The 19,471-nt window shown below is 45.1% G+C and overlaps 1 protein-coding gene across 2 annotated transcripts; it reads right to left on the bottom strand.

Annotated features, from left to right (window-relative positions):
• Nucleotides 1-17,027: 17,027 nt before the first annotated feature.
• Nucleotides 17,028-19,235, bottom strand: LOC112559932. Of its 2 annotated transcripts, XR_003098442.1 has the most exons (3): nt 19,188-19,235; nt 18,546-18,695; nt 17,028-18,384 (listed from the first exon to the last, which is right to left on the bottom strand). XR_003098442.1 is itself a non-coding variant. In XM_025231434.1 (2 exons), the coding sequence occupies exons 1-2, from the start codon at nt 18,721-18,723 to the stop codon at nt 18,173-18,175; spliced, it is 390 nt and encodes a 129-aa protein (XP_025087219.1). In that variant the 5' UTR covers nt 18,724-18,742; the 3' UTR covers nt 17,028-18,172. The 2 variants fall into 2 exon arrangements, 1 of the variants encoding a protein (XP_025087219.1); XM_025231434.1 differs by lacking the exon at nt 19,188-19,235 and having other exon boundaries at nt 18,546-18,742.
• Between the last annotated feature and the right edge of the window lie 236 nt (nt 19,236-19,471).

The raw sequence follows: 19,471 nt of genomic DNA, 5'->3' as shown, positions 1-19,471 counted from the left end.
AGTTGTGGGAGGTGGCACTAATGCGCAGTCGCACGGTGGATGCTCAACACTCACTCTAACACGGTCTGACTTGCTCACTAGTGCATAACTCCACTTTTCGTCTCGTACAACTCAGCGTGTTAACCTAGCACTCACTCACAGCCTCCAGGATTGACCACCGTCATCACACTCTACGACTCACTTCTACAGCGCTCACGTCTCTCTACTCACCCATCACTCAGTTCACCTCACTCGAGCACTCGACGTCTCAATGCACTACTCACTCTCACTTGCACTCTACACTCCACACTCACCTCTCTCGACACTCACTCTCTCACACTCACTCTCTCACACTACACACTCTCACTCACTCAGCTCAACTCACTCTCACTTACCTCTCTCACTCTCCTCACCTTTCACTCACTCTCACTCACTCCAACTCCCTAACACTCACTCTCACACTAACTCTAACACTCACTCACTCACACTCTCACTCAACTCTAACCCATCCTCACTAACATCACTCTCACACTACTCTAACACTCACAATCATCAGCACTCTCTAACTCACACTCACTCCAACACGTCCTTCACACTCTCTCACCTCAAACTCACTCTCTCACACTCATATCTCCACACTCACTCATCTCACCTCACTCACACCACCACACTCACTCTCTACCCTCACTCTCACTCACTCCTCACACTCACACCGCACTCTCGTCACCTTACACTCTGCTCACACTCACTCTCTCACACTCACTGCTCTCACTCACTTCCACTCCTCGAGCTACACTCTCACTTACTCTCTCACTCTCACACACACTCACGCGTGCACTCCACTCAGCTTCCTCACTCACGTCACACGTCACACACTCACTCTCACACTCACTCTCGACTACACTCACACACTCTCACACTGCACTCTCACCACTCACTCGACACCTACACCACTCACTCTCATCCACGTCACTCTCACTTCCCTCACTCTCACTCACGTCACACTCACTCACTCTCAGCTCACTCTCACTCACATCTCACTCCTCGCTTCAACTCTCACTCTCCACTCTTCACACTTCAGCTCTCCTCTCACTCAGTACTCTAACACTCTCACTCACTGGTCTCACTCACGATCCCACTCTCACACTCCACTCACATCATTTCACTCACTCTCTCACACTCACTTCTAACACTCACTCACGACTCAATCACTGCTCAACTCACTTCTTCACACTCACTCTAGTTAACACTCACTCACAATCCACACTCACGTCACAGCTCACTCAGTAGGCTTCACTCTTGCACACTCTTCACTAGACTCATGCATTGTCTCACTGGCACTCTCACTGTCATCCGATCCTCACTTCTCAGCATCGATCGCTTGGCTCTCCACTCTCACTTACTCACACTCATCACACTCACTCTTCACAGGCTCAGCTCTCATCTCACTCACTCTCTCACTCTCACTCTCACTTCTCGACAACTCATCTCTTCCATCAGCAGTCATCGATCGAGAGGCACTGCACCGCTGCTTCACGTGTGCACGTACACTCACACTCACTCTCACTCACGTCTCAGCGTTACTCTCTCACACTCGACTGCACATCTCTACTAGGGCGCTCGATAGGGCTGGGCGGAAACAAGGGTGCGGAGCAGCGCGGGTGTATTGGTGGAGGATCACTCGTATCGTGCGGGAGCATGTTGAGGTTAATACGGAGCCGGTTAGGTTAAAGGTGAGAAACGAGCGCTATAGTCGGGAGCGACGGGGTGGTCGTGGATTATCCGGATTGTAATGACATATCCGTCTGGAGATAGACTGGCTGGGGGAGTATAGGGAACGTGCAGGACGCGACTGTCAACTAAACCTGCTAGTACAGGCCATAGGGCAGGCGATGTAGGGTAGGCTATAGCATGGATAGGGATCTATCGAGTGTTAGGTTCGTATCGATGGGATAGTGGATGGGGAGGGGACGTGGGAGATTGGGGACTGCCAATCGCATGTGCGCCGTGAGCATATCGTTGTGAGCTGCGCAAATCGTGGATGCGCTGAGGTGGTATGCGAGACTGGCGGTGGCTGGACGCCGTGTGATCTGTACTAAGCGCGACGTTATGTATCAACAGACGTGTGTGTGTTTGGAGAGTGCGATTGGGTAGCGTGCCAGAGGTGTCGTTACGGGTTGAGTCTCTGCTGTGCTCGGTCGGCTGATTAGTCGTACGCGAAAGTCGTGATCCTGTTATGTTATGTTGGTATGAGAGACGTTCGTAGTTTGATTCATGAGGCTTAATGAGGACACAGTATATTCGAACGTTCCGCTGCGTCGAGCTGGTACCGACGCACTTAATGCGGTAGGTCACTGGGAGGCTTCCCGGAGAGATTGCATTCGCCATGTGATTGGGGGCGCGTGTAGTGATGTCAGGGGTGGATGTTGGCTGCTGGATTTAGTGTGCTGTCTCTCAGAAGACCACCACAATGCAAGCTCACAGACACAAAACAGCACGACAAGAACCCACGTAGCCCAAAACTCTTAACACTAACACAAGCCAAGAAAAGTCCTCGCTCCCTCCCGATGCACGCCCCCTCAGTAAGACTTCACGTAATACGCAACTATTACACCCCGCCCACGGTCAATACCGTGAAAATCACAATTCTAATTCTTCTTATTACTCCAACCTACATCATCTTTGTGCCTGTTGACGATTCTTCTTTGATTATGTATAATTGATTTTTACTTTCTCTATTTTCTTATTCTTTTTGTTCATTCTTTTTTTGTTTTTTTTTTTTATTTTTTCTTATTTTTTTTTATTTCTTATTTTCTATTTTTTTTTTTTTTTTGTTTTTTGTTTTTTTCTTTTATTTTGTTTTTTTTTTTTTTTTTTTTTTCAGTTTTCTTTATTTTATGTTTTTTTATCTTTTTTTGCTTTTGATATCTTTTGTATTTTTAATTACGCTTTTTTTTATTTTTCGTTTCTTTTTCGTGGGTTGTTTTTTCTTTTTGTTGTTAGTTGTTTTTGTTTTTCACTTTTGTTTATTATTTTATATTCCTAGTTTTTTTTCGACGTCGCAACAAAAAAAAAAAAAAAAAACACATTCGGCGCACACAGACAACAGGAAGAAGGCAACACTTCCGTAACAACAACAACAAATACGGTCTCAACAAACTCACTAAACCAACTCCGACACAACACTCCACTCTTTCAGGTGTGTGTCGGTACAGTGCGCACCCCACAGCTCAACACCACAAAGAAAAAAAGTGTGGTCACACAAAAAACACTCCCCCAGCGAACGCTAACCAAAACAAATGTAGTCAACAACACGACCTCCGACTCCCATACAAAGCAGCACCAACAACTCGAACAGGCCGTCACTCGAGACAACTGAACTCACTGCACAACTCCATCACCCAACACTCAACAACCTTCATCCACAAATCCAAACAACACAACAGACACATACACCAAAACGCGCGACATCACCCAAACTAATATCAAGCACCACATAAGAGCACACACAAATAGAACAAAACACTTCCGTAATAAAATCACACAACAAATCAAAATATCTTAACAAACAACACAAATTTCACACTCGCAACACGAAACTAATACAGCTAGAAGAAGAATGACACACTCTAAAACAAGACCTAGAACTAGCACACGCAGATACTAGAGTACTCACAGCGGATAGCAGACCAGGTCACTCGGCACCACACACGACTCCCCAAATCAGACCACGCGAGAGCAACAACTCCACCTCACAACAAATGGAATCGTCTCAAGGTCCTCACTATTTCATCTTAGAACTACAACTCACTCCCCAGAAACACAACTGTAAACATTGCACTCCTCTCTATGCAGCGAAACAAATCATAACCAACTGTAAACGAGCATCAGGAGTCACCAACTGACAGGCTCCCCTGTGTAGAACCAATGAACCTTAAAGCTCCCACATCAACCAACTACACAATTATAACAGATCTCAGAACACCTTCAACTAACCCCACAAACAACAGAACTACCTACTCCTAACAGCACCATACTCCCACTCGCGAACGGGTAACCTCCATTAACGATGCTGGTATCAGGACTGGCAGTTGGACTCCTGACGACTGGATATGATGGGGAGGAACTCCTCCACGGATCCACACACCGGCTCAATAAACCCCATAACCAGCATACCATCACCTCACCTCCACTGCACTACAAAATACACCCTTCTCAACTCACGAAAGCAGACTGACACAGACTAACGCACCGGACGCCCACCGTTCAGAAGATCACCAAGCCCACACCTCCTCATAACCCATTAACCATCACTCACTGCTTACAGTGAGTCAATGACATACGTCCCAAAGCACACATACAAAACCTAGCTAAAAAAACCAAACAATCCCGCCTCAAAAACACAGGTTGTGTCGACGTCTTTGCACAGGCAAAGAGAGAGAGGTTAGTTGGAGGTCACGAACTAAAGCAATCACGGTGGGAGGTTGGTGCTGGGATAGGGCGGGCAGCTCGGGAGATCAGACACAGACCAGGTTGGGTCAGAGTCGCCGCCAGACGCAGCAGCCGACCAGAGGAAGAACCAAACAGTCAGACTGTGAAAGCCAGAGGGTGTGTGCTTTGAAGAACACCGACAAATGACATACTACTCCCATCCACTCCAACACAAGTACTCAACACCCACAACTAACCACGATATCGCACGACACGACGCCGCCAACTCCACTGACTCACACAATCAAAAGCACAATCATCTCACTCTCACTCACACTCAGCACACTCACGTTCTCACGCTAACAGATTCATAACGCATCTCTCTCACAGCGTCAACTCTCTCACACTCACTCACCTCTCACTCACTCATCCTCACTCTCAGCTCTCAGGCACTCACTTCACAACTCTCACACTTCACTCTCACTCACACCTCACTCTCACCCTCAGAATTCTCCTCACTCTCACACTCACAGCTCACTCTCACCTCATTCTCACTACTCTCATCACTCTCACCCTCTCACTCTCATTCTCACTCACTACACTCACCTCACTCTCTCACTCACACTCACTCACTCTCACTCACTCACTCTCAACTTCACTCACTCATTTTCCACTCACTCTCCAAAACTCATTCTCACATCACACACTCTCACTCACTCACACTCTCACACTCACGCTCACTCACTCACTCAGCTATCACACTCACTCTAACACTCACTCACACTCTTTCTCTCAACACTGCACTCTCACTCACGAACCTCACTCTTCTCACTCCACTCACTCAACTCATCCACTCCACTCACTCACACTCACTCTCACTCCTAACATCACATCTCACACCCACTCTAACACTGCACTGACTCACACTCTCTCCACACTCACTCACATCACTCACTCTCACACTCACTCACTCTCTCTCACTCTCACTCACGTCTTCACCTCACTCACTCTCTCTCACTCACTCACAACTCACTCACTCTCACACTCACTTCTACACTAGATCCAACTCTCCCTCACTTAACACTGCACTCTCTCACTCAAGTCTAACACTCACTCACTCACACCTCCTCACACTCACTCACTCTCACACGTCACTCACACTCACTCACTCTCACTCACTCTACTCACTCTCTCACACTCACTCTCTCTCACTCACTCACCACTCACTCACTCACTACTCATCACTCACACTCACTCTCTCAACAACTCACTCACTCTATCTCACCACTCTCTCACTCACTTCACTCACCACTCACTCTCACTTACTCCTCCACTCACTCACTCACACTCACTTCTCACTCTCCTCATCTCAGCTCACTCTCAAACTCACTCTCACTCACACCTCACTCCTCACACTCACTCTCACTCACTCACATCACTCTCTCCACTCATCTCACTCATCACTTCATCTCATCAAGCACTCACTCTCACTCACTCACTCACACTCTCAACCTCACTCACAGCTCACTCTCTCTCACTCACTCTCACTCACTCGCACATCGACTCTCACTCACTCTCATACTAACTTGTCACTGTCTCAAGCCTCACTCACTCTCACACTCTCACTCTCATTCACACCACACTCACTCACTCTCACACTCTCACTCCACTCACTCTCACATCACCTCTCACTCACCTCTCACTCTCATCACTCACTCTACCCTCATTCTCACTCACTCTCTACACTCACACTCAACCTCTCAGACACTGCCTCTCACTATCTCACTCCTCCATACTCACTCACTCTCACTACTTCAACTCACACTCACTCACTCTCTCCCCCCAAAAAAATCCTTCAATGTCACACTCCTCACTCTCACTCGCTCTCTCTCACACTCACGCACTCATTTCAGCTCCAACATCTCACTCACTCTCTCACACTAGCACAGCTCTTTCACTCACTCACACTCTCTACATCACTCTCCACTCACTCACTCCTATCACACTCACTCTAACACTCACTCACACTCTTTAATCTCACACTCAACTCTCACTCACAACTACTCTCTCTCATCACTCACTCACACTCACTTCACTCCTCACTCACTTACACTCACTCTCACCTAACACTCACTCTCACACACTCTTCTACACTCCTCACTTCACACTCTCCACCACTCACTCACACTCACTCACTCCACACTCACGTCACTCTCTTCACTCTCACTCACTCTCTCACCTCCTCACTCTCTCTCCACTCACATCAACTCACTCTCACACTCACTGCTAAACACTCACTCTCACTGCACTCACATCCACTCTTCACATCACGTCTAACACTCACTCACTCACACTCTCCACGTCAACTCAACTCTCACACTCACTCACACTGCACCACTCTCACTCACTCTACTACGTCATCTCACACTCACTCTCTCTCACTCACGTCACACTCACTCACTCAACACTCACCACTCACCACTGTCACTTCTCTCACACCACTCACGCTCTCACTCGTCTCTCACACTCACTCTGACTCATCGTCACTCTCACTTACTCTGCTCACACTGCACCACTCACTCACACTCACGTCTCACTTCAATCACTCCTCACTCACTCTCACTCACTCTCACATCACACACTCACTCTTCACCTCAACTCTCACTCACTCACACTCACCTCTCTCACACTCACTCTCACTTCACGGTCCACTACACTCTCTCAACTCACTCTTTCACTCACTCACTCACACTCTCACACTCACCACACTCACTCTCTCGTGCACATCACCTCTCACTCACGTCGCACTTCACTCTCACTCACTCTCACTAACTCCACTCTCCAAGCCTCACTCCCTCTCACTACTCCACTCTCATTCACACTCACATCACTCACTCTCACACTCTCACTTTCTCACTTCACTTCTCACCACTGCTCACTCACTCTCACTCTTCACTGCACTCACCATCTCTCACACTCAAATCACTCCTCTAACACCACTCTCACCACTCTCTACACTTCACTCACTCTCTCACATCACTTATCACGCACACTCACTCACTGCTCACTCACTCTGCTCACTCACAACTCACTCACACTCACTCACTCACGCCCACTCACTCACTCCTCACTCACTCTCTCTCACTTCACTCAATCACACTCACTCAATCACTCTCTCACCTCACCTCACCTTCACTCACGTCTCTCACTACTCACACTCACTCTCTCACACTCACTCACTCTCACTCACCTCACTCACACACTCACTCTCACACTCACTCTCACTCACTCACACTCATCTCTCACACTCATCTCATCACTCACATCACTCTCTCACAACTCAACTCTCTCACACTCCTCTCTCACACTCTCACACTCACTCACCTCACTCTACTCACTCACTCACTCACTCTCACTCAAACGTCTCAATCACCTCACTCACTCTCACTCTCAAGCACTCACCACACTCTCACACTCACCTCACGCATCTCACACACTCACTCTCACTACACTCACTTCACTACTCTCAGTCACTCCTCTCACTCTGCACTCACTCTCTCACACTCACTCACTGTCACTCTAAACTCTCACTCAGCTCACTCCACATCACTCACTCTCACACTCACGTCAAACTCATCTCATTGACACTCACTCTAACATCACATCACTCACTCTCGTACAAAACACATCACACACACTCACCGTCACTCACAGATCACACTCACTCACTCTCATCAGCTTACGCGCACTTTCACTCACTCTGCTCAACATCACACCTTCCGAGTCTCACACTCACTCTAGCGTCACGTCACACTCGACTCCACCTCACCCTAACTCACCTCCCTCTCTCTCAACTTCACTCAAAAACCCCCTCCTGATTTCTCACTTCTCACTCCACTCTGCTCACGTCTCAGAGTTACTCACAGCATCAATCACTCATCACACTCTTCAACTCATATAACCTCTCGACTCAACGATCACCCCAAAACTCACACTCAGTCACTACGCAACTCACTCAACTCACTCTCAGTACTCTAGCCTTACCGTCACCACTCACACACTCAACCCCTCCTCAACCACTTCACTCATCACCACACTCACTCACCTCCACTCACTCTCACTCATCACACTCACAGACTCACACCACTCAAACCTCAACTCGACTCACTCTCCAAACTCTCACTCACTCTCACAACATAATCACGCTAGAACGATCACACCCACTCTCTCTCTCACTCACACTCACACGTCTCAAAAGAAAAATCTCTCGACTACTTCAACTCACACTCACCCACTCTCCCACTCACTCTCTCACATAAACTCACCTCTCTCACTCTCCTTCTCACACTCACTCAGCACTCTCATCTCAACTTCACAGTCCTCCACTCACTCGAACATCAAACATACACCTCAACTCTCTCATATCCACACACATCAGCTAACTCTCACACTCCACTACTCGTCACAGCTCACACACACTGCTCTCCCATCGACTCAACTCAAATGCTCACCCTCCACTCATCTCATCACACTCACTCTACTCTCAGCCTCACCTCAGACGATCATACCACTCCTCTCACCACCTCTCAACTCACTGCACTCCACTAAGAAGAACTCACGACTCACTTCTCTCAAACAAACCACTTTCACTCACACTCTCAGCTCACTCATATCTCACTATTCAACTCACTCACTCACTCCGTCTCACTTACTCTCTCATCACTCACTCACTCCACGACTCACTCTACACTCTCATCTCTCAGCTTATTAGTTTTAATTCACACCCATAGTGTTAGTTAGTACTATCTTACCTACATTTACTGCGATCTTTAGCACTATCATAACTGTTCTCACAATCACTCCAACTTCACACTACTGTGTCTTTACATGCCACTCTCTCAACTCTCGGAACTCACTCACACTCACTAACTCTCACTGTGAGGCGGTACATTCTACTCTTACTGCTCAGTTCTCACTCAGCTCTCACTCACTCCCACTCACCTACGCTGATCGACACTACACTCACACTATTTCATTTCTCTGATTGATATTGTTTAGTCACTCACTCTCTCACACTACACTTCTCTTGTATACTACTCGTTCACTCTTTCGCGGCCCATACACTCTCATTCCCTGTTATTGTAGCTGGTCCACACTCACTCGCTTTTAACTCACTCTCGTTCCTACTCAGCTCTCTCGCATCTCACTCTCACACTACTCTCATTTCCCTCAACGCCTTCACTCACACTTTCACTTCTCTCACATCTCACTATGTTTGTTACTGCACTCACTCAAACTCTCACTCACACCCTCAAACACTCACCTTAAAACACTCGTCACTCACTTCCCACCACATCTACAAACAAAATCACTCATTCACTACAAAAACCTCAACAGACAGCTCACTCATCACACATTACATAAAAATCTCAAAAAATTCACACCACTCTCACTCTCACCCTCATCACAACTCACACTACACCTCCCTTACACTCACTAGCACCTCTCACTCACTCTTTTTACACTCTCACACTCACTCTCACTCACTCTCACCTCACCACTCACTCTCTCACATCACTCTCACACTCTCACTCACACACTCACTCACTCTCTCACTCACTCTCACTTACTCTCTCAAAAAACAAAAAAAAAAAGCTCTCACTACGACAAAAAAACTCGATCATCACACTCACTCAGCTATCAACTCACTCTCACTCAAACTCTCCCCACTCAACTCATCTCACTCTCACTCTCACTCTGCACAAACTCACACTCACTTCTCTCACTCACTCACACACCACTCAAACTCTAACACTCACTCACTCTCACTCACTAATCTCTAACAAAACTCAACACGATCCGACTCACGTCACTCACACTCACTCAATCAGCTCACAAATTCACACTCTCACACTCACATCACCTCACTCATCACTCCCCATCACCTCACACTCACTCTCACTCACTACTCAAGAAAAAAACCTCTAACACGTCACTCACACTCACTCTCTCACACTCTCTCACTCACTCACTCTCACCACTCACTCACCACATCTCTCTCACTCACACTCACTCTCACTTCACTCTCACACTCACTCACTCAACACTTCACTCACCCTCAGCACACTCACATCTCACACTCACACACTCACTCACTCTCACTCTCACTCACACACTCACTCACCCACTCATTTTACACTCACTCTAACTTTCTCTCACTCACACTCACCTCTCACTCTCACATTACTCATCACTCACTCACACTCACTCACACTCCTCACTCTCACTCACTCTCACTCTCACTTCACCTCACTCTCACACTCACTCTCAACTCTCTCACACTCACTCTCTCACACATCTCACTACTCACACTATACCTCTCACTCACAAAAAAAAAAATCACTCACTCTTCAATCATCTCACTCCACTCACACTCTCCTCTCTCTTCACTCACACGTCACTCTCACTCACTCACTCACATCCACTCGACCACTCACTCTCACCACCACTTCACAGCCTCACACCACTCCACTATCACACTCACACTAACTATCACTCTCCTCACTCTCACTCACCTCACTCACTCACCCTCTGCTCACACTCACCTCCTCACTCACACTACTTCTACCTCTAACCACTCACTCAAAACACTCACTCCACTCTAACTCACTCTCACTCTCTCTCACTCTACCACTCTCAACTTTCTCACACTCACTCTCTCACACTCACTTGCTCACTCACTCTCACTCTCACTTACTTTCTCACACTCACTCTCTTCACCCCACTCACTCACACTCACTCACTCTTTCTCACTCACACCTCTCACTCTCACTCACTCACTCACCTCCTTCACTCACTACCCCACCACTCTCACTTCACTCACCTCACTCACTCACTCACACTCACTCACTCTCACTCACCCACCCACACCACACTCACTCTCACTCAACTCACTCTCTCACACTCTCTACTCTCCATCTCTCATTCCCTCCTCGCTCACTCTCACTCCAACACTCACTAACACTCCCTCTCACTCACTCACTCTCTCACACTCACTACACCTCACTCACTCACTCAACTCACACTCTCTCACACTCACTCACTCACACTCCACACTCACCACTCACTCATCTCCCTCTCACCTCACTCTCTCACTCCACTCACTCACACTCTCTCACACTCTCTGCACACTCTTACTCACTCACTCTCACTCACACAACGCACTCTCACACTCTCTCTCACTCACTCACTCACTCACTGCCTCCTCTCACTCACTCTCTCACACTCACTCTCTCACACACTCACGTCTCTCACTCTCACACTCACACTCCTCTCCACTCTCTCAACATCACTCTCACTCACTCTCTCTCTCACTCACTCTCACTCTCTCACACTCTCACACTCTCACACTCTCTCTCACTCTTCACACTCACACTCTCACTCACACTCTCACACTCGACTCACACTCACTCACTCTCACTCACTCTCACACTCTCTCCACACTCACACTCACCTCACACTTTCTCTCCACACTCACTCACTCACTTTTCTCTCACTTTCACTCTCACTCACTCTCTCCCTCTCACACTCACTCACTCTCACACTCACTCTCTCAACACACACTCTCACTCACTGTCCCATCACTTCTCTCTCACTCTCTCTCACTCACACTCACTCTCACTCTCTCACACTCACTCTCACACTCACCTCTCACACACCTCCACTCACTCTTTCACTCTGTCTCACACTCACACTCTCACTCACTCTCACTCACTCTCTCTCACACTCACACACTCTATCACACTCACTCTAAACACTCACTCACACTCACTCACACTCACTCTCTCACTCACACTCACACTCACTCTCTCACACACACTCTCACTCACACCTCACTCACTCTCCTCTCACACTCTCACACTCTCTCGACACACACACTCACTCTCACAACTCACCACACACTCACTCTCTCACACTCTCTCACACTCATCACTCTCACTCACTCTCACTCTCTCACACTCACTCCACTCACTCTCACTCTCACACTCACTCTTCACACTCACTCTCTCACTCACTCACACTCTCTCACACTCCTCCTCACTCACACTCACTCTCTCACACTCACTCTCTCACACTCACCTCTCACTCACTCACACTCTCACACACTCACTCTCACTCACTCCACTCTCTCTCACACTCACTCACACTCTCACTCACACACACTCTCACTCACTCTCTCACTCTCACACTCACTCACTCTCACTCACTCACTCTCACACACTCTCACTCACTCTCTCACTCACTCAATGGTGTCTTCTGATTGTATTTTTCCGCAGCTGAATACTGTGTTTGAGGACTTAAGAAGGAGGGAAAGGCAGGCAAAATCCAAGAATGTCATCGGAGCATGAAAGCAAGTGAAGTGAATAATACATCTCTGCAACCCACAAAACATTAAGGGACCTGTGCAATATATTCTCTCAAGATCTTCTCATCTGCTTATAAGGTATTTTATTCATTAAAATGTTATTGATTATTCATGGGGAGTCACACAGTCTGAGACAAAGTCTGATGAAAATTATTGAACACAAAGAATAACATCTTAAGAATGGTACTTAGTCAAGTGTGATAATGTGTAGTTCATTGTTTTCTCTTCAACCAAAGGAACTGCTGTTGAATAAATGCATTAACTATTATTTTGTTGTACAGATGGCCAGAAGATGCCAACATCTCTTAAAGAAGCTAAAGGCAAACAACACTCACTTCAGATTGTAGTAATTTGCTGAAAGATCAGGGTTCCAATGTTTCTATGGCCCAGCTTTCAGATATCAACTGTAGGACCAGTGCCAGTGTTTAAATTTTGTGTTTCCATGTTGTACTGTGATATTACTTTGTTATATATCAATGTGAATGACAGTGCTTCAGCCACTGATTTTGTTTGTATACCTGTACTTCACCTGCAAATAAGAAACTTGAATTTCTTGTAATGTTACCGTGAATCATGAGATGAAGGGGGAAGGTTTTGAAAACTGTGCAAATAAATTAAACGAGTTTCAGTTGCAAACTATAAATTGTTGTTATTGTTGTTGCTCTTTTTCCCTCTCTTACTCCTTTTCGTTGGGTTGTCCAAATGAAACAAACCATACTAGAGCCAACTAACAGTGGTGTATGAGGGAAAGAAAGAGGAGATAAAAAGAAAGACAAAAAAGCAATAAAAATAAAGTTTGAAAATTTCATTGTCTTTGTTTGTGTTATTTGCGCTGTTCATCCTTTCTCTCCTTATAATATTCTAGTTTTGTTTGTTTGTGGAAAATACATTCAGTCCTGACCATGACAGTATGTTCAGATAGAAGTCTTTCTGCTCTCTTTTTCTCTCATCTCTCTCCCTACCTCTCTCTGTTCTGTGTTCCCATGTCCCTCTTTCTATCTCTCTGTCTCTCTTTTCTCTTTTCTCTCTCCATTCTTTGTTCCTATATCCTCTTTTCTGTCGGTCTGTCTATTTTCTGTCTGCCTCTCTTTCATCTATATCCTCTATTCCTCTCCCCTCCTCTCTCTCCCGTTTCGTCATTTCTCGTGGAGAAGGGAGGTTCCCGTGCTTTTGGTGTGAGTCTGGGTAGAGAATCGTGATAATTACTCAGTGCGCATGTACCTTGCTGTCGCAGTCTCACGTAAGAGCATATTTCCTGTCGAGTTTTTATTCAAGCATTAAAGCCGGTCGTCAAGATTGGGGACCCAGTGAGTTGGAGACATCCCAGAATAGCCGGTAAGAGGCACGAGGACGGGCTAAAAAGAAAAAAGAAATCAGGCTTCTGCCTCTAGGATAAATTCTTTCACGATTGGCTGGAAGACTGAGTTAAGAGGTAATATACTGTATGTAAATTATCGAACGTTTCAAACTTCCTTACGTTACATTGATCATAATCCTCTGGTCAGATTGAAGACTGGAGAACAGATTCTATGAGACAGAGAGAAAAAGAGGAAAAAACATGGGTAGATAAATATATACATAGATTCCTTTCTGGAAATGAAAATTCACTTCGACTTATGGTAAGGTTTTCTACATTTCTTGCGACAGGAGATGAAGGTAATATTGATGACAGTGATGATAATAGTGACGACAGTGGTGATGATGGTACAGATTTGTGTATAAACATTTTTGGTTGCCGGCAAATTTCTCTGCGAACTTATATCAACACTCTATCCCTGTCGTACACAAGAAAGTGTTGGTTATCACCTGTGACATTTATGTTTTATTAACTGCCGGCAACAGCAGGCACAACCAGGGGGACAAAACCTGCAGCAGGAGGCGGCTCTTCAGGTCCGCCGCGCAATTCGCCTCGGCATAATTTGCCTACACTGAATTGCAGGCAGTTAATAAAAGCCTCTTGTTTAGTTAAGAACAAACATCTGAAGTAGAGGACAGCCATCACTCAGTATCGCCCAAACTGCCGCTGGTAGAGCTGCAAAGTCTATTTTCGTAGTCCTATACAGGCGTAGTATGGAGATTAAGTTCTTCGAGAAGAAGCGATTCAGAAAAGTAAGCCAGGTGATGGTGTTTGGAAGTAAAGCTAACCGAAACTGTCCAAACGAGCTGAGATGGGGCCAACATTATTGCTGTTTTGCTAAAGCAGGCCCCGCTTTCATCGAATAAACTAAATCATTATTAAGATAGCGATGAAACTTTGAAAAAAAAAAATTGTTGACTTCATTATCTCTTACGTGCTATTGTCCATAATGTGTCATCTTGCTTCCTGCTCCCCAGGATTTTCTCAATTTTGTCCGCTATTCTCCTGCTTGCTGTGGGTCCCCCACCACCGAGCTCTTCTTAAACAAGTATTTGGGGTCCTAATGGCCAACATTTTCTTCCAGATATTCTAGAGTTTTGCAGTTCTGCCTACTGAATTTCACGATAACAACTATATGTTCAGTATTACAAATCAATATGAAATCTTGTTGTACAAGGTTGATATTATTATGTGTTTGGTGTTCTTGCAGTCTTTTAGAAAATCGCATAAAAACTGCGGCAAAGAGGATTATGTGTTATATGAATCCCATTATATTATTATTTTTTATTTATTTATTTTTTTTAATTTTATATTATTTATATTAACATTAGTAGAAGTAAGTAGATTTCCTCTGGTAGAATTTATTTTAGGCATTAGGATTGGAATTAAATGCCGAAAACTAATCTAGCAGAAAAATTGTGGGACACATGAAAGAAAAACAATCTGTCAGATTTGTCTGTCAATACATTTTCAGGACACCCTGAAGTTTTTCCAACTTTAATTGACCTTTCAAAAAAAGCGTGAATCTTTATCAGCACGGCATAACAAATTCAAAAGTAAAAACTGTCGCGCTAAACGCGAGAGAAATAATAAAAATAACTGTGGAGGACATCTCTGGAATATTTGATACAATTATCCAAATTTTGCTTTGACTTCAGGGGACATGACCACAAACGTGTTCAGACAAACCACTGAGTGCAGTGTCCACGTGACAATACACGCGAGGTTTTCTCTCATCTTTCACAAAGTCTCGCGAGAACTCGAGATAAAGGACAGCCGTGATGTCACAGACATCAAAGAGTGTGCATTGCTTTCTAACTTTGATGACAGTTATGTTTTTATCTCTGTTTTACAATGTTATTTCATTTATTACGAATAAAGCCTCATTTTGATAATAAATGATGCTTTTGACACAGAGAGCGAGAGAGAAACGAGGATAAGAGAGAGATAAGGAGAACAAACAGAAAAGAACGGACTGACATGGCTGAACAGAACAATTTACTTTATACACTTTCATCGAAAGTAGTATATAACTTGATTTGTGGGAGTGAAATGTTAGGGGTGAGCAATGAAAATAGAAGAAAAAACAAAGCCGCAATGAAGGAAGCACACATCAGAATGCAAACTCTGCAATGTGTGCCTGTGTGATTTTGTGTGCGAATTCTGAGCTGAAAATAATAATAAAAAGGTTAATAAAAAGGTCAGGACAGGAGATGCACTTTGTACCAGGGTCTCCGTGATGCAAGGGCAGAAGTGTTAGTGGTTGAGCCTTGAAGCAGGTTTAAGAAAGGCAGGTTCGTAACTGAGTTTAACTCCTAAAGCTGTCAAGCTTCCAGACTTCGTCACGTCCACAACGAGGAGAATCTTGAGCAATTATGTGGGCTTTGCTATCGGGTGATGTGAATGAAAGCCATTCTTTTTTCCCAAAGTGCGTTTGTGAACGATTGTTAACACAATTCCGAGGAGGGTTGTCAATTCTTAAAATATTGTCCAGTTTTTTTAGACTTTCAATTTAAGCTACGCAAACGGAATTTAAATTTGTTTTCTTGTTTACAGGAAAGGGCTTTACATTTTCGGAATTCAGCTTTAGCGACTCTTTACTGTCAGTTCACTTCTGCGCTGACATCGGGAGGACAGGACTACAGTTAAAAATTGCCTTCCCCCGGGCCACGAGGCGTAAAGAACAGCTTTTCCTCTCCTGCCTCCGATAGCATCTCACGTGGCAGCCCTCAGCTTTTACTTTTGCTGTCGAATGAAGTAGGGATGGAAATGAAGTAAGGGATTGCCAAGCGTTGATAGGTAGAAAGGTAGAAAAATGTAAAACGGTTATGTTACTGAAGGTAGAAAATATGAAATGTTTATTTCAAAACTTTTGCAAGCATAATGAAAACAGTAGGTAGTGGGTCATAAGCAAGTTCGCCATTTTCTGACAATTTCTTGTACATTCACTCACCAATCCATTTTTCTCCCTTCTTCTATCTTGTGTTTTTCATGAACCTCTCTCTCTCTCTATCTTCTGCTGTTTGTGTGTTTGTGCGTGCGTGCATGTGTGTAATACGTGTGTGTGTGTGAGAGAGAGAGAGAGCCCCGCGCGAGTGCTTGCACTAATGAGCTCATGAGCGTGCAAATCCACTTGATAAAACTGGAAAGAACTGCGAAAAGTCTCTTTAGGCGGAGAAAGCTCCAAACTGGACACGAAATCATTCAATTTCCTATCAAAATCAGATTCGTGTGGCTTGTAGGAATTTTGTTACTTGATGTAAAATATACAGAAGCATTCAGAAACGAAACGCGAAAAGAGCAGTACTTAAAAAAAACCCCAGAAGAATTGTAGGTAAGCAGCAACAGCGTTAAAAATAAAGATGATGACGACACAGACTATCAGGTTAATATCAGGTTAATATCAGGTTACAGGGGTTAATTCGGCTAAACGCTCTTAATATGTCGGTAGTACATACAAAGCAGGTCGATAGTATAGGAGTTATATCGGTGCTATGAGCAGGAATCCTGGTTAAAGTCTGATTAACATGCCAAATCCAAATCCAGGCAGAATTAGTGACATGAAATGTCACAACAGTAACAACTTAATGACATGATCATTTGTTATTGTTTTGACGAATTAGATATGTGACATGATACAGCAATGAACGACGGTAAAGAGTAATTACTGATTTCCTTAGAAGCAAATATAACCAAAAACAAAATCGTCGGCAACTTCACAAGTCTCTTCTCGTACACCAGCTCTGTGAATGCACTTCAGAGACGGAGTTCTTATCTATCATAAACGGACAACATTTGTGACACTTGTCATTATTGACTGTACAAGATAGTTTGAGATTTCGGCACAAAAGCTCGCAGCCAAGCTCACGCTTTTAGTCATCATATGTCTTGAAGAGGCTGTTGATGCTCAAGCACAAACAATCCATGGCAGAATGATCCCATCGTTGTTTGAGAATGTGTTGCATGCGAGGTTGACACCACTACGGCACTGGGCGGACAGTGAGGTCCTCCTGGTGTTGCCGGCGAAGCTTGTCGCCGATGATGACGGCCACGAAGACAGTCAGACAGGCCGACACGATGGAGAATGCGATGGGCCACTCCAGACGACCAACAAAGGTGCTGCGCAGCGGGTAGCGAGCTAGACCTGAAGACTTCTTCAGAAACACAGCCATCCCGATCAAGACAGAAGTTGCTGAATGACAGAAGAAGTAAACAAGAGTTAAAATCGTGATCACTGACATTGTTGCTGTTACTAGCGACCACTAGGCTGTTAAAATTGCATCTTTAAAAATTGAAAAGAACAGGCTCAGAACTATGCTGATGGCTGCTCAGGGGAGGGGCGGAGGAACCCACCTGAAGCCGCGAGGAGGAAGACAGAAAGGCGGCGCAGCAGAAGGAAGAGTTCTAACTCGCTTCTCAGGTTGGTCACCACGAGACAGGCTGCCGCCAGCAGGCAGAAGCCAACGGCCACACTCTCAAACACCTGAGTTACTTGTAGCCAGGCTGCAACGACATGGAGGACAGAACACATTAACCACTTAAGTGCTGATTCACGGAAGTAAACAGTAGTCAGCAGGACAAACCACTTTCTCGTTACATATCAAACCACATTTCACTATATTACCATATTTTTCAAATAATCAGCTGCTTTGTTTTCTTTGTTTTCTAAGATCGATACAAGTAACTACTTATTTTAATTTTTTTAGTTGTATTTGTTTTTGAAGCATTGGCAAAGGCAAAAGAGAAGATCTGGATATTTTTTCTGAAGGATCCCACACCTCGTATAGTCATATAAATACAAAGTGCAAAGTTCAGAGACCACCTCTAAAAGCACAATGATAATAATTCTGTTAAATAAGGAACAGAAATAATTAAGCACTTCTATGTAACGATTGTTCTAAACCTAAACAAGATTAAACGAAAAATACAAAATACTTCTTATCCTTTCATCAGACGGTTATATTTAGTGGTGGAACAGAAAACAAGGTCTAATACCGGGGTTAATTGCCGGCTCTCTGCTAACACTCTCAACTTACTGCTCCGGGGTGAGGGTGGGGACTGAGGCTTACTCGCGGCACTAAACTCATCAACATCTACAACCCGTATGCATGAAAATCGACTGAGGATATTTCCGAATGGGTGGTTTTCACGTGACGTCATCAGTTTTTGCGAGCTGCTTCAGCGGCCATTTTTCTTCCCCTCTTAAAGCAGTGGTTACTGAAGCTTGCTGGCAACTGATCGGTTATCATGGTCGTCTGCGGCATAAAAGGATGCGGAAA

This window comes from Pomacea canaliculata, linkage group LG3, assembly GCF_003073045.1.
Source record: "Pomacea canaliculata isolate SZHN2017 linkage group LG3, ASM307304v1, whole genome shotgun sequence".
NCBI classification, from domain to species: Eukaryota; Metazoa; Mollusca; class Gastropoda; order Architaenioglossa; family Ampullariidae; genus Pomacea; species Pomacea canaliculata.
This window is presented reverse-complemented; position numbering and strand designations above follow the sequence as displayed.

What these genes read in the sequence shown, in the direction of transcription:
- LOC112559932 (XM_025231434.1), bottom strand. Translation starts at nt 18,723, where the DNA reads ATGTGTTCTGTCCTCCATGTCGTTGCAGCCTGGCTACAAGTAACTCAG. An exon ending in CTTCCTCCTCGCGGCTTCAG is followed by an intron (nt 18,385 to 18,545) that starts GTGGGTTCCTCC and finishes TCTGTCATTCAG; the next exon opens with CAACTTCTGTCTTGATCGGG.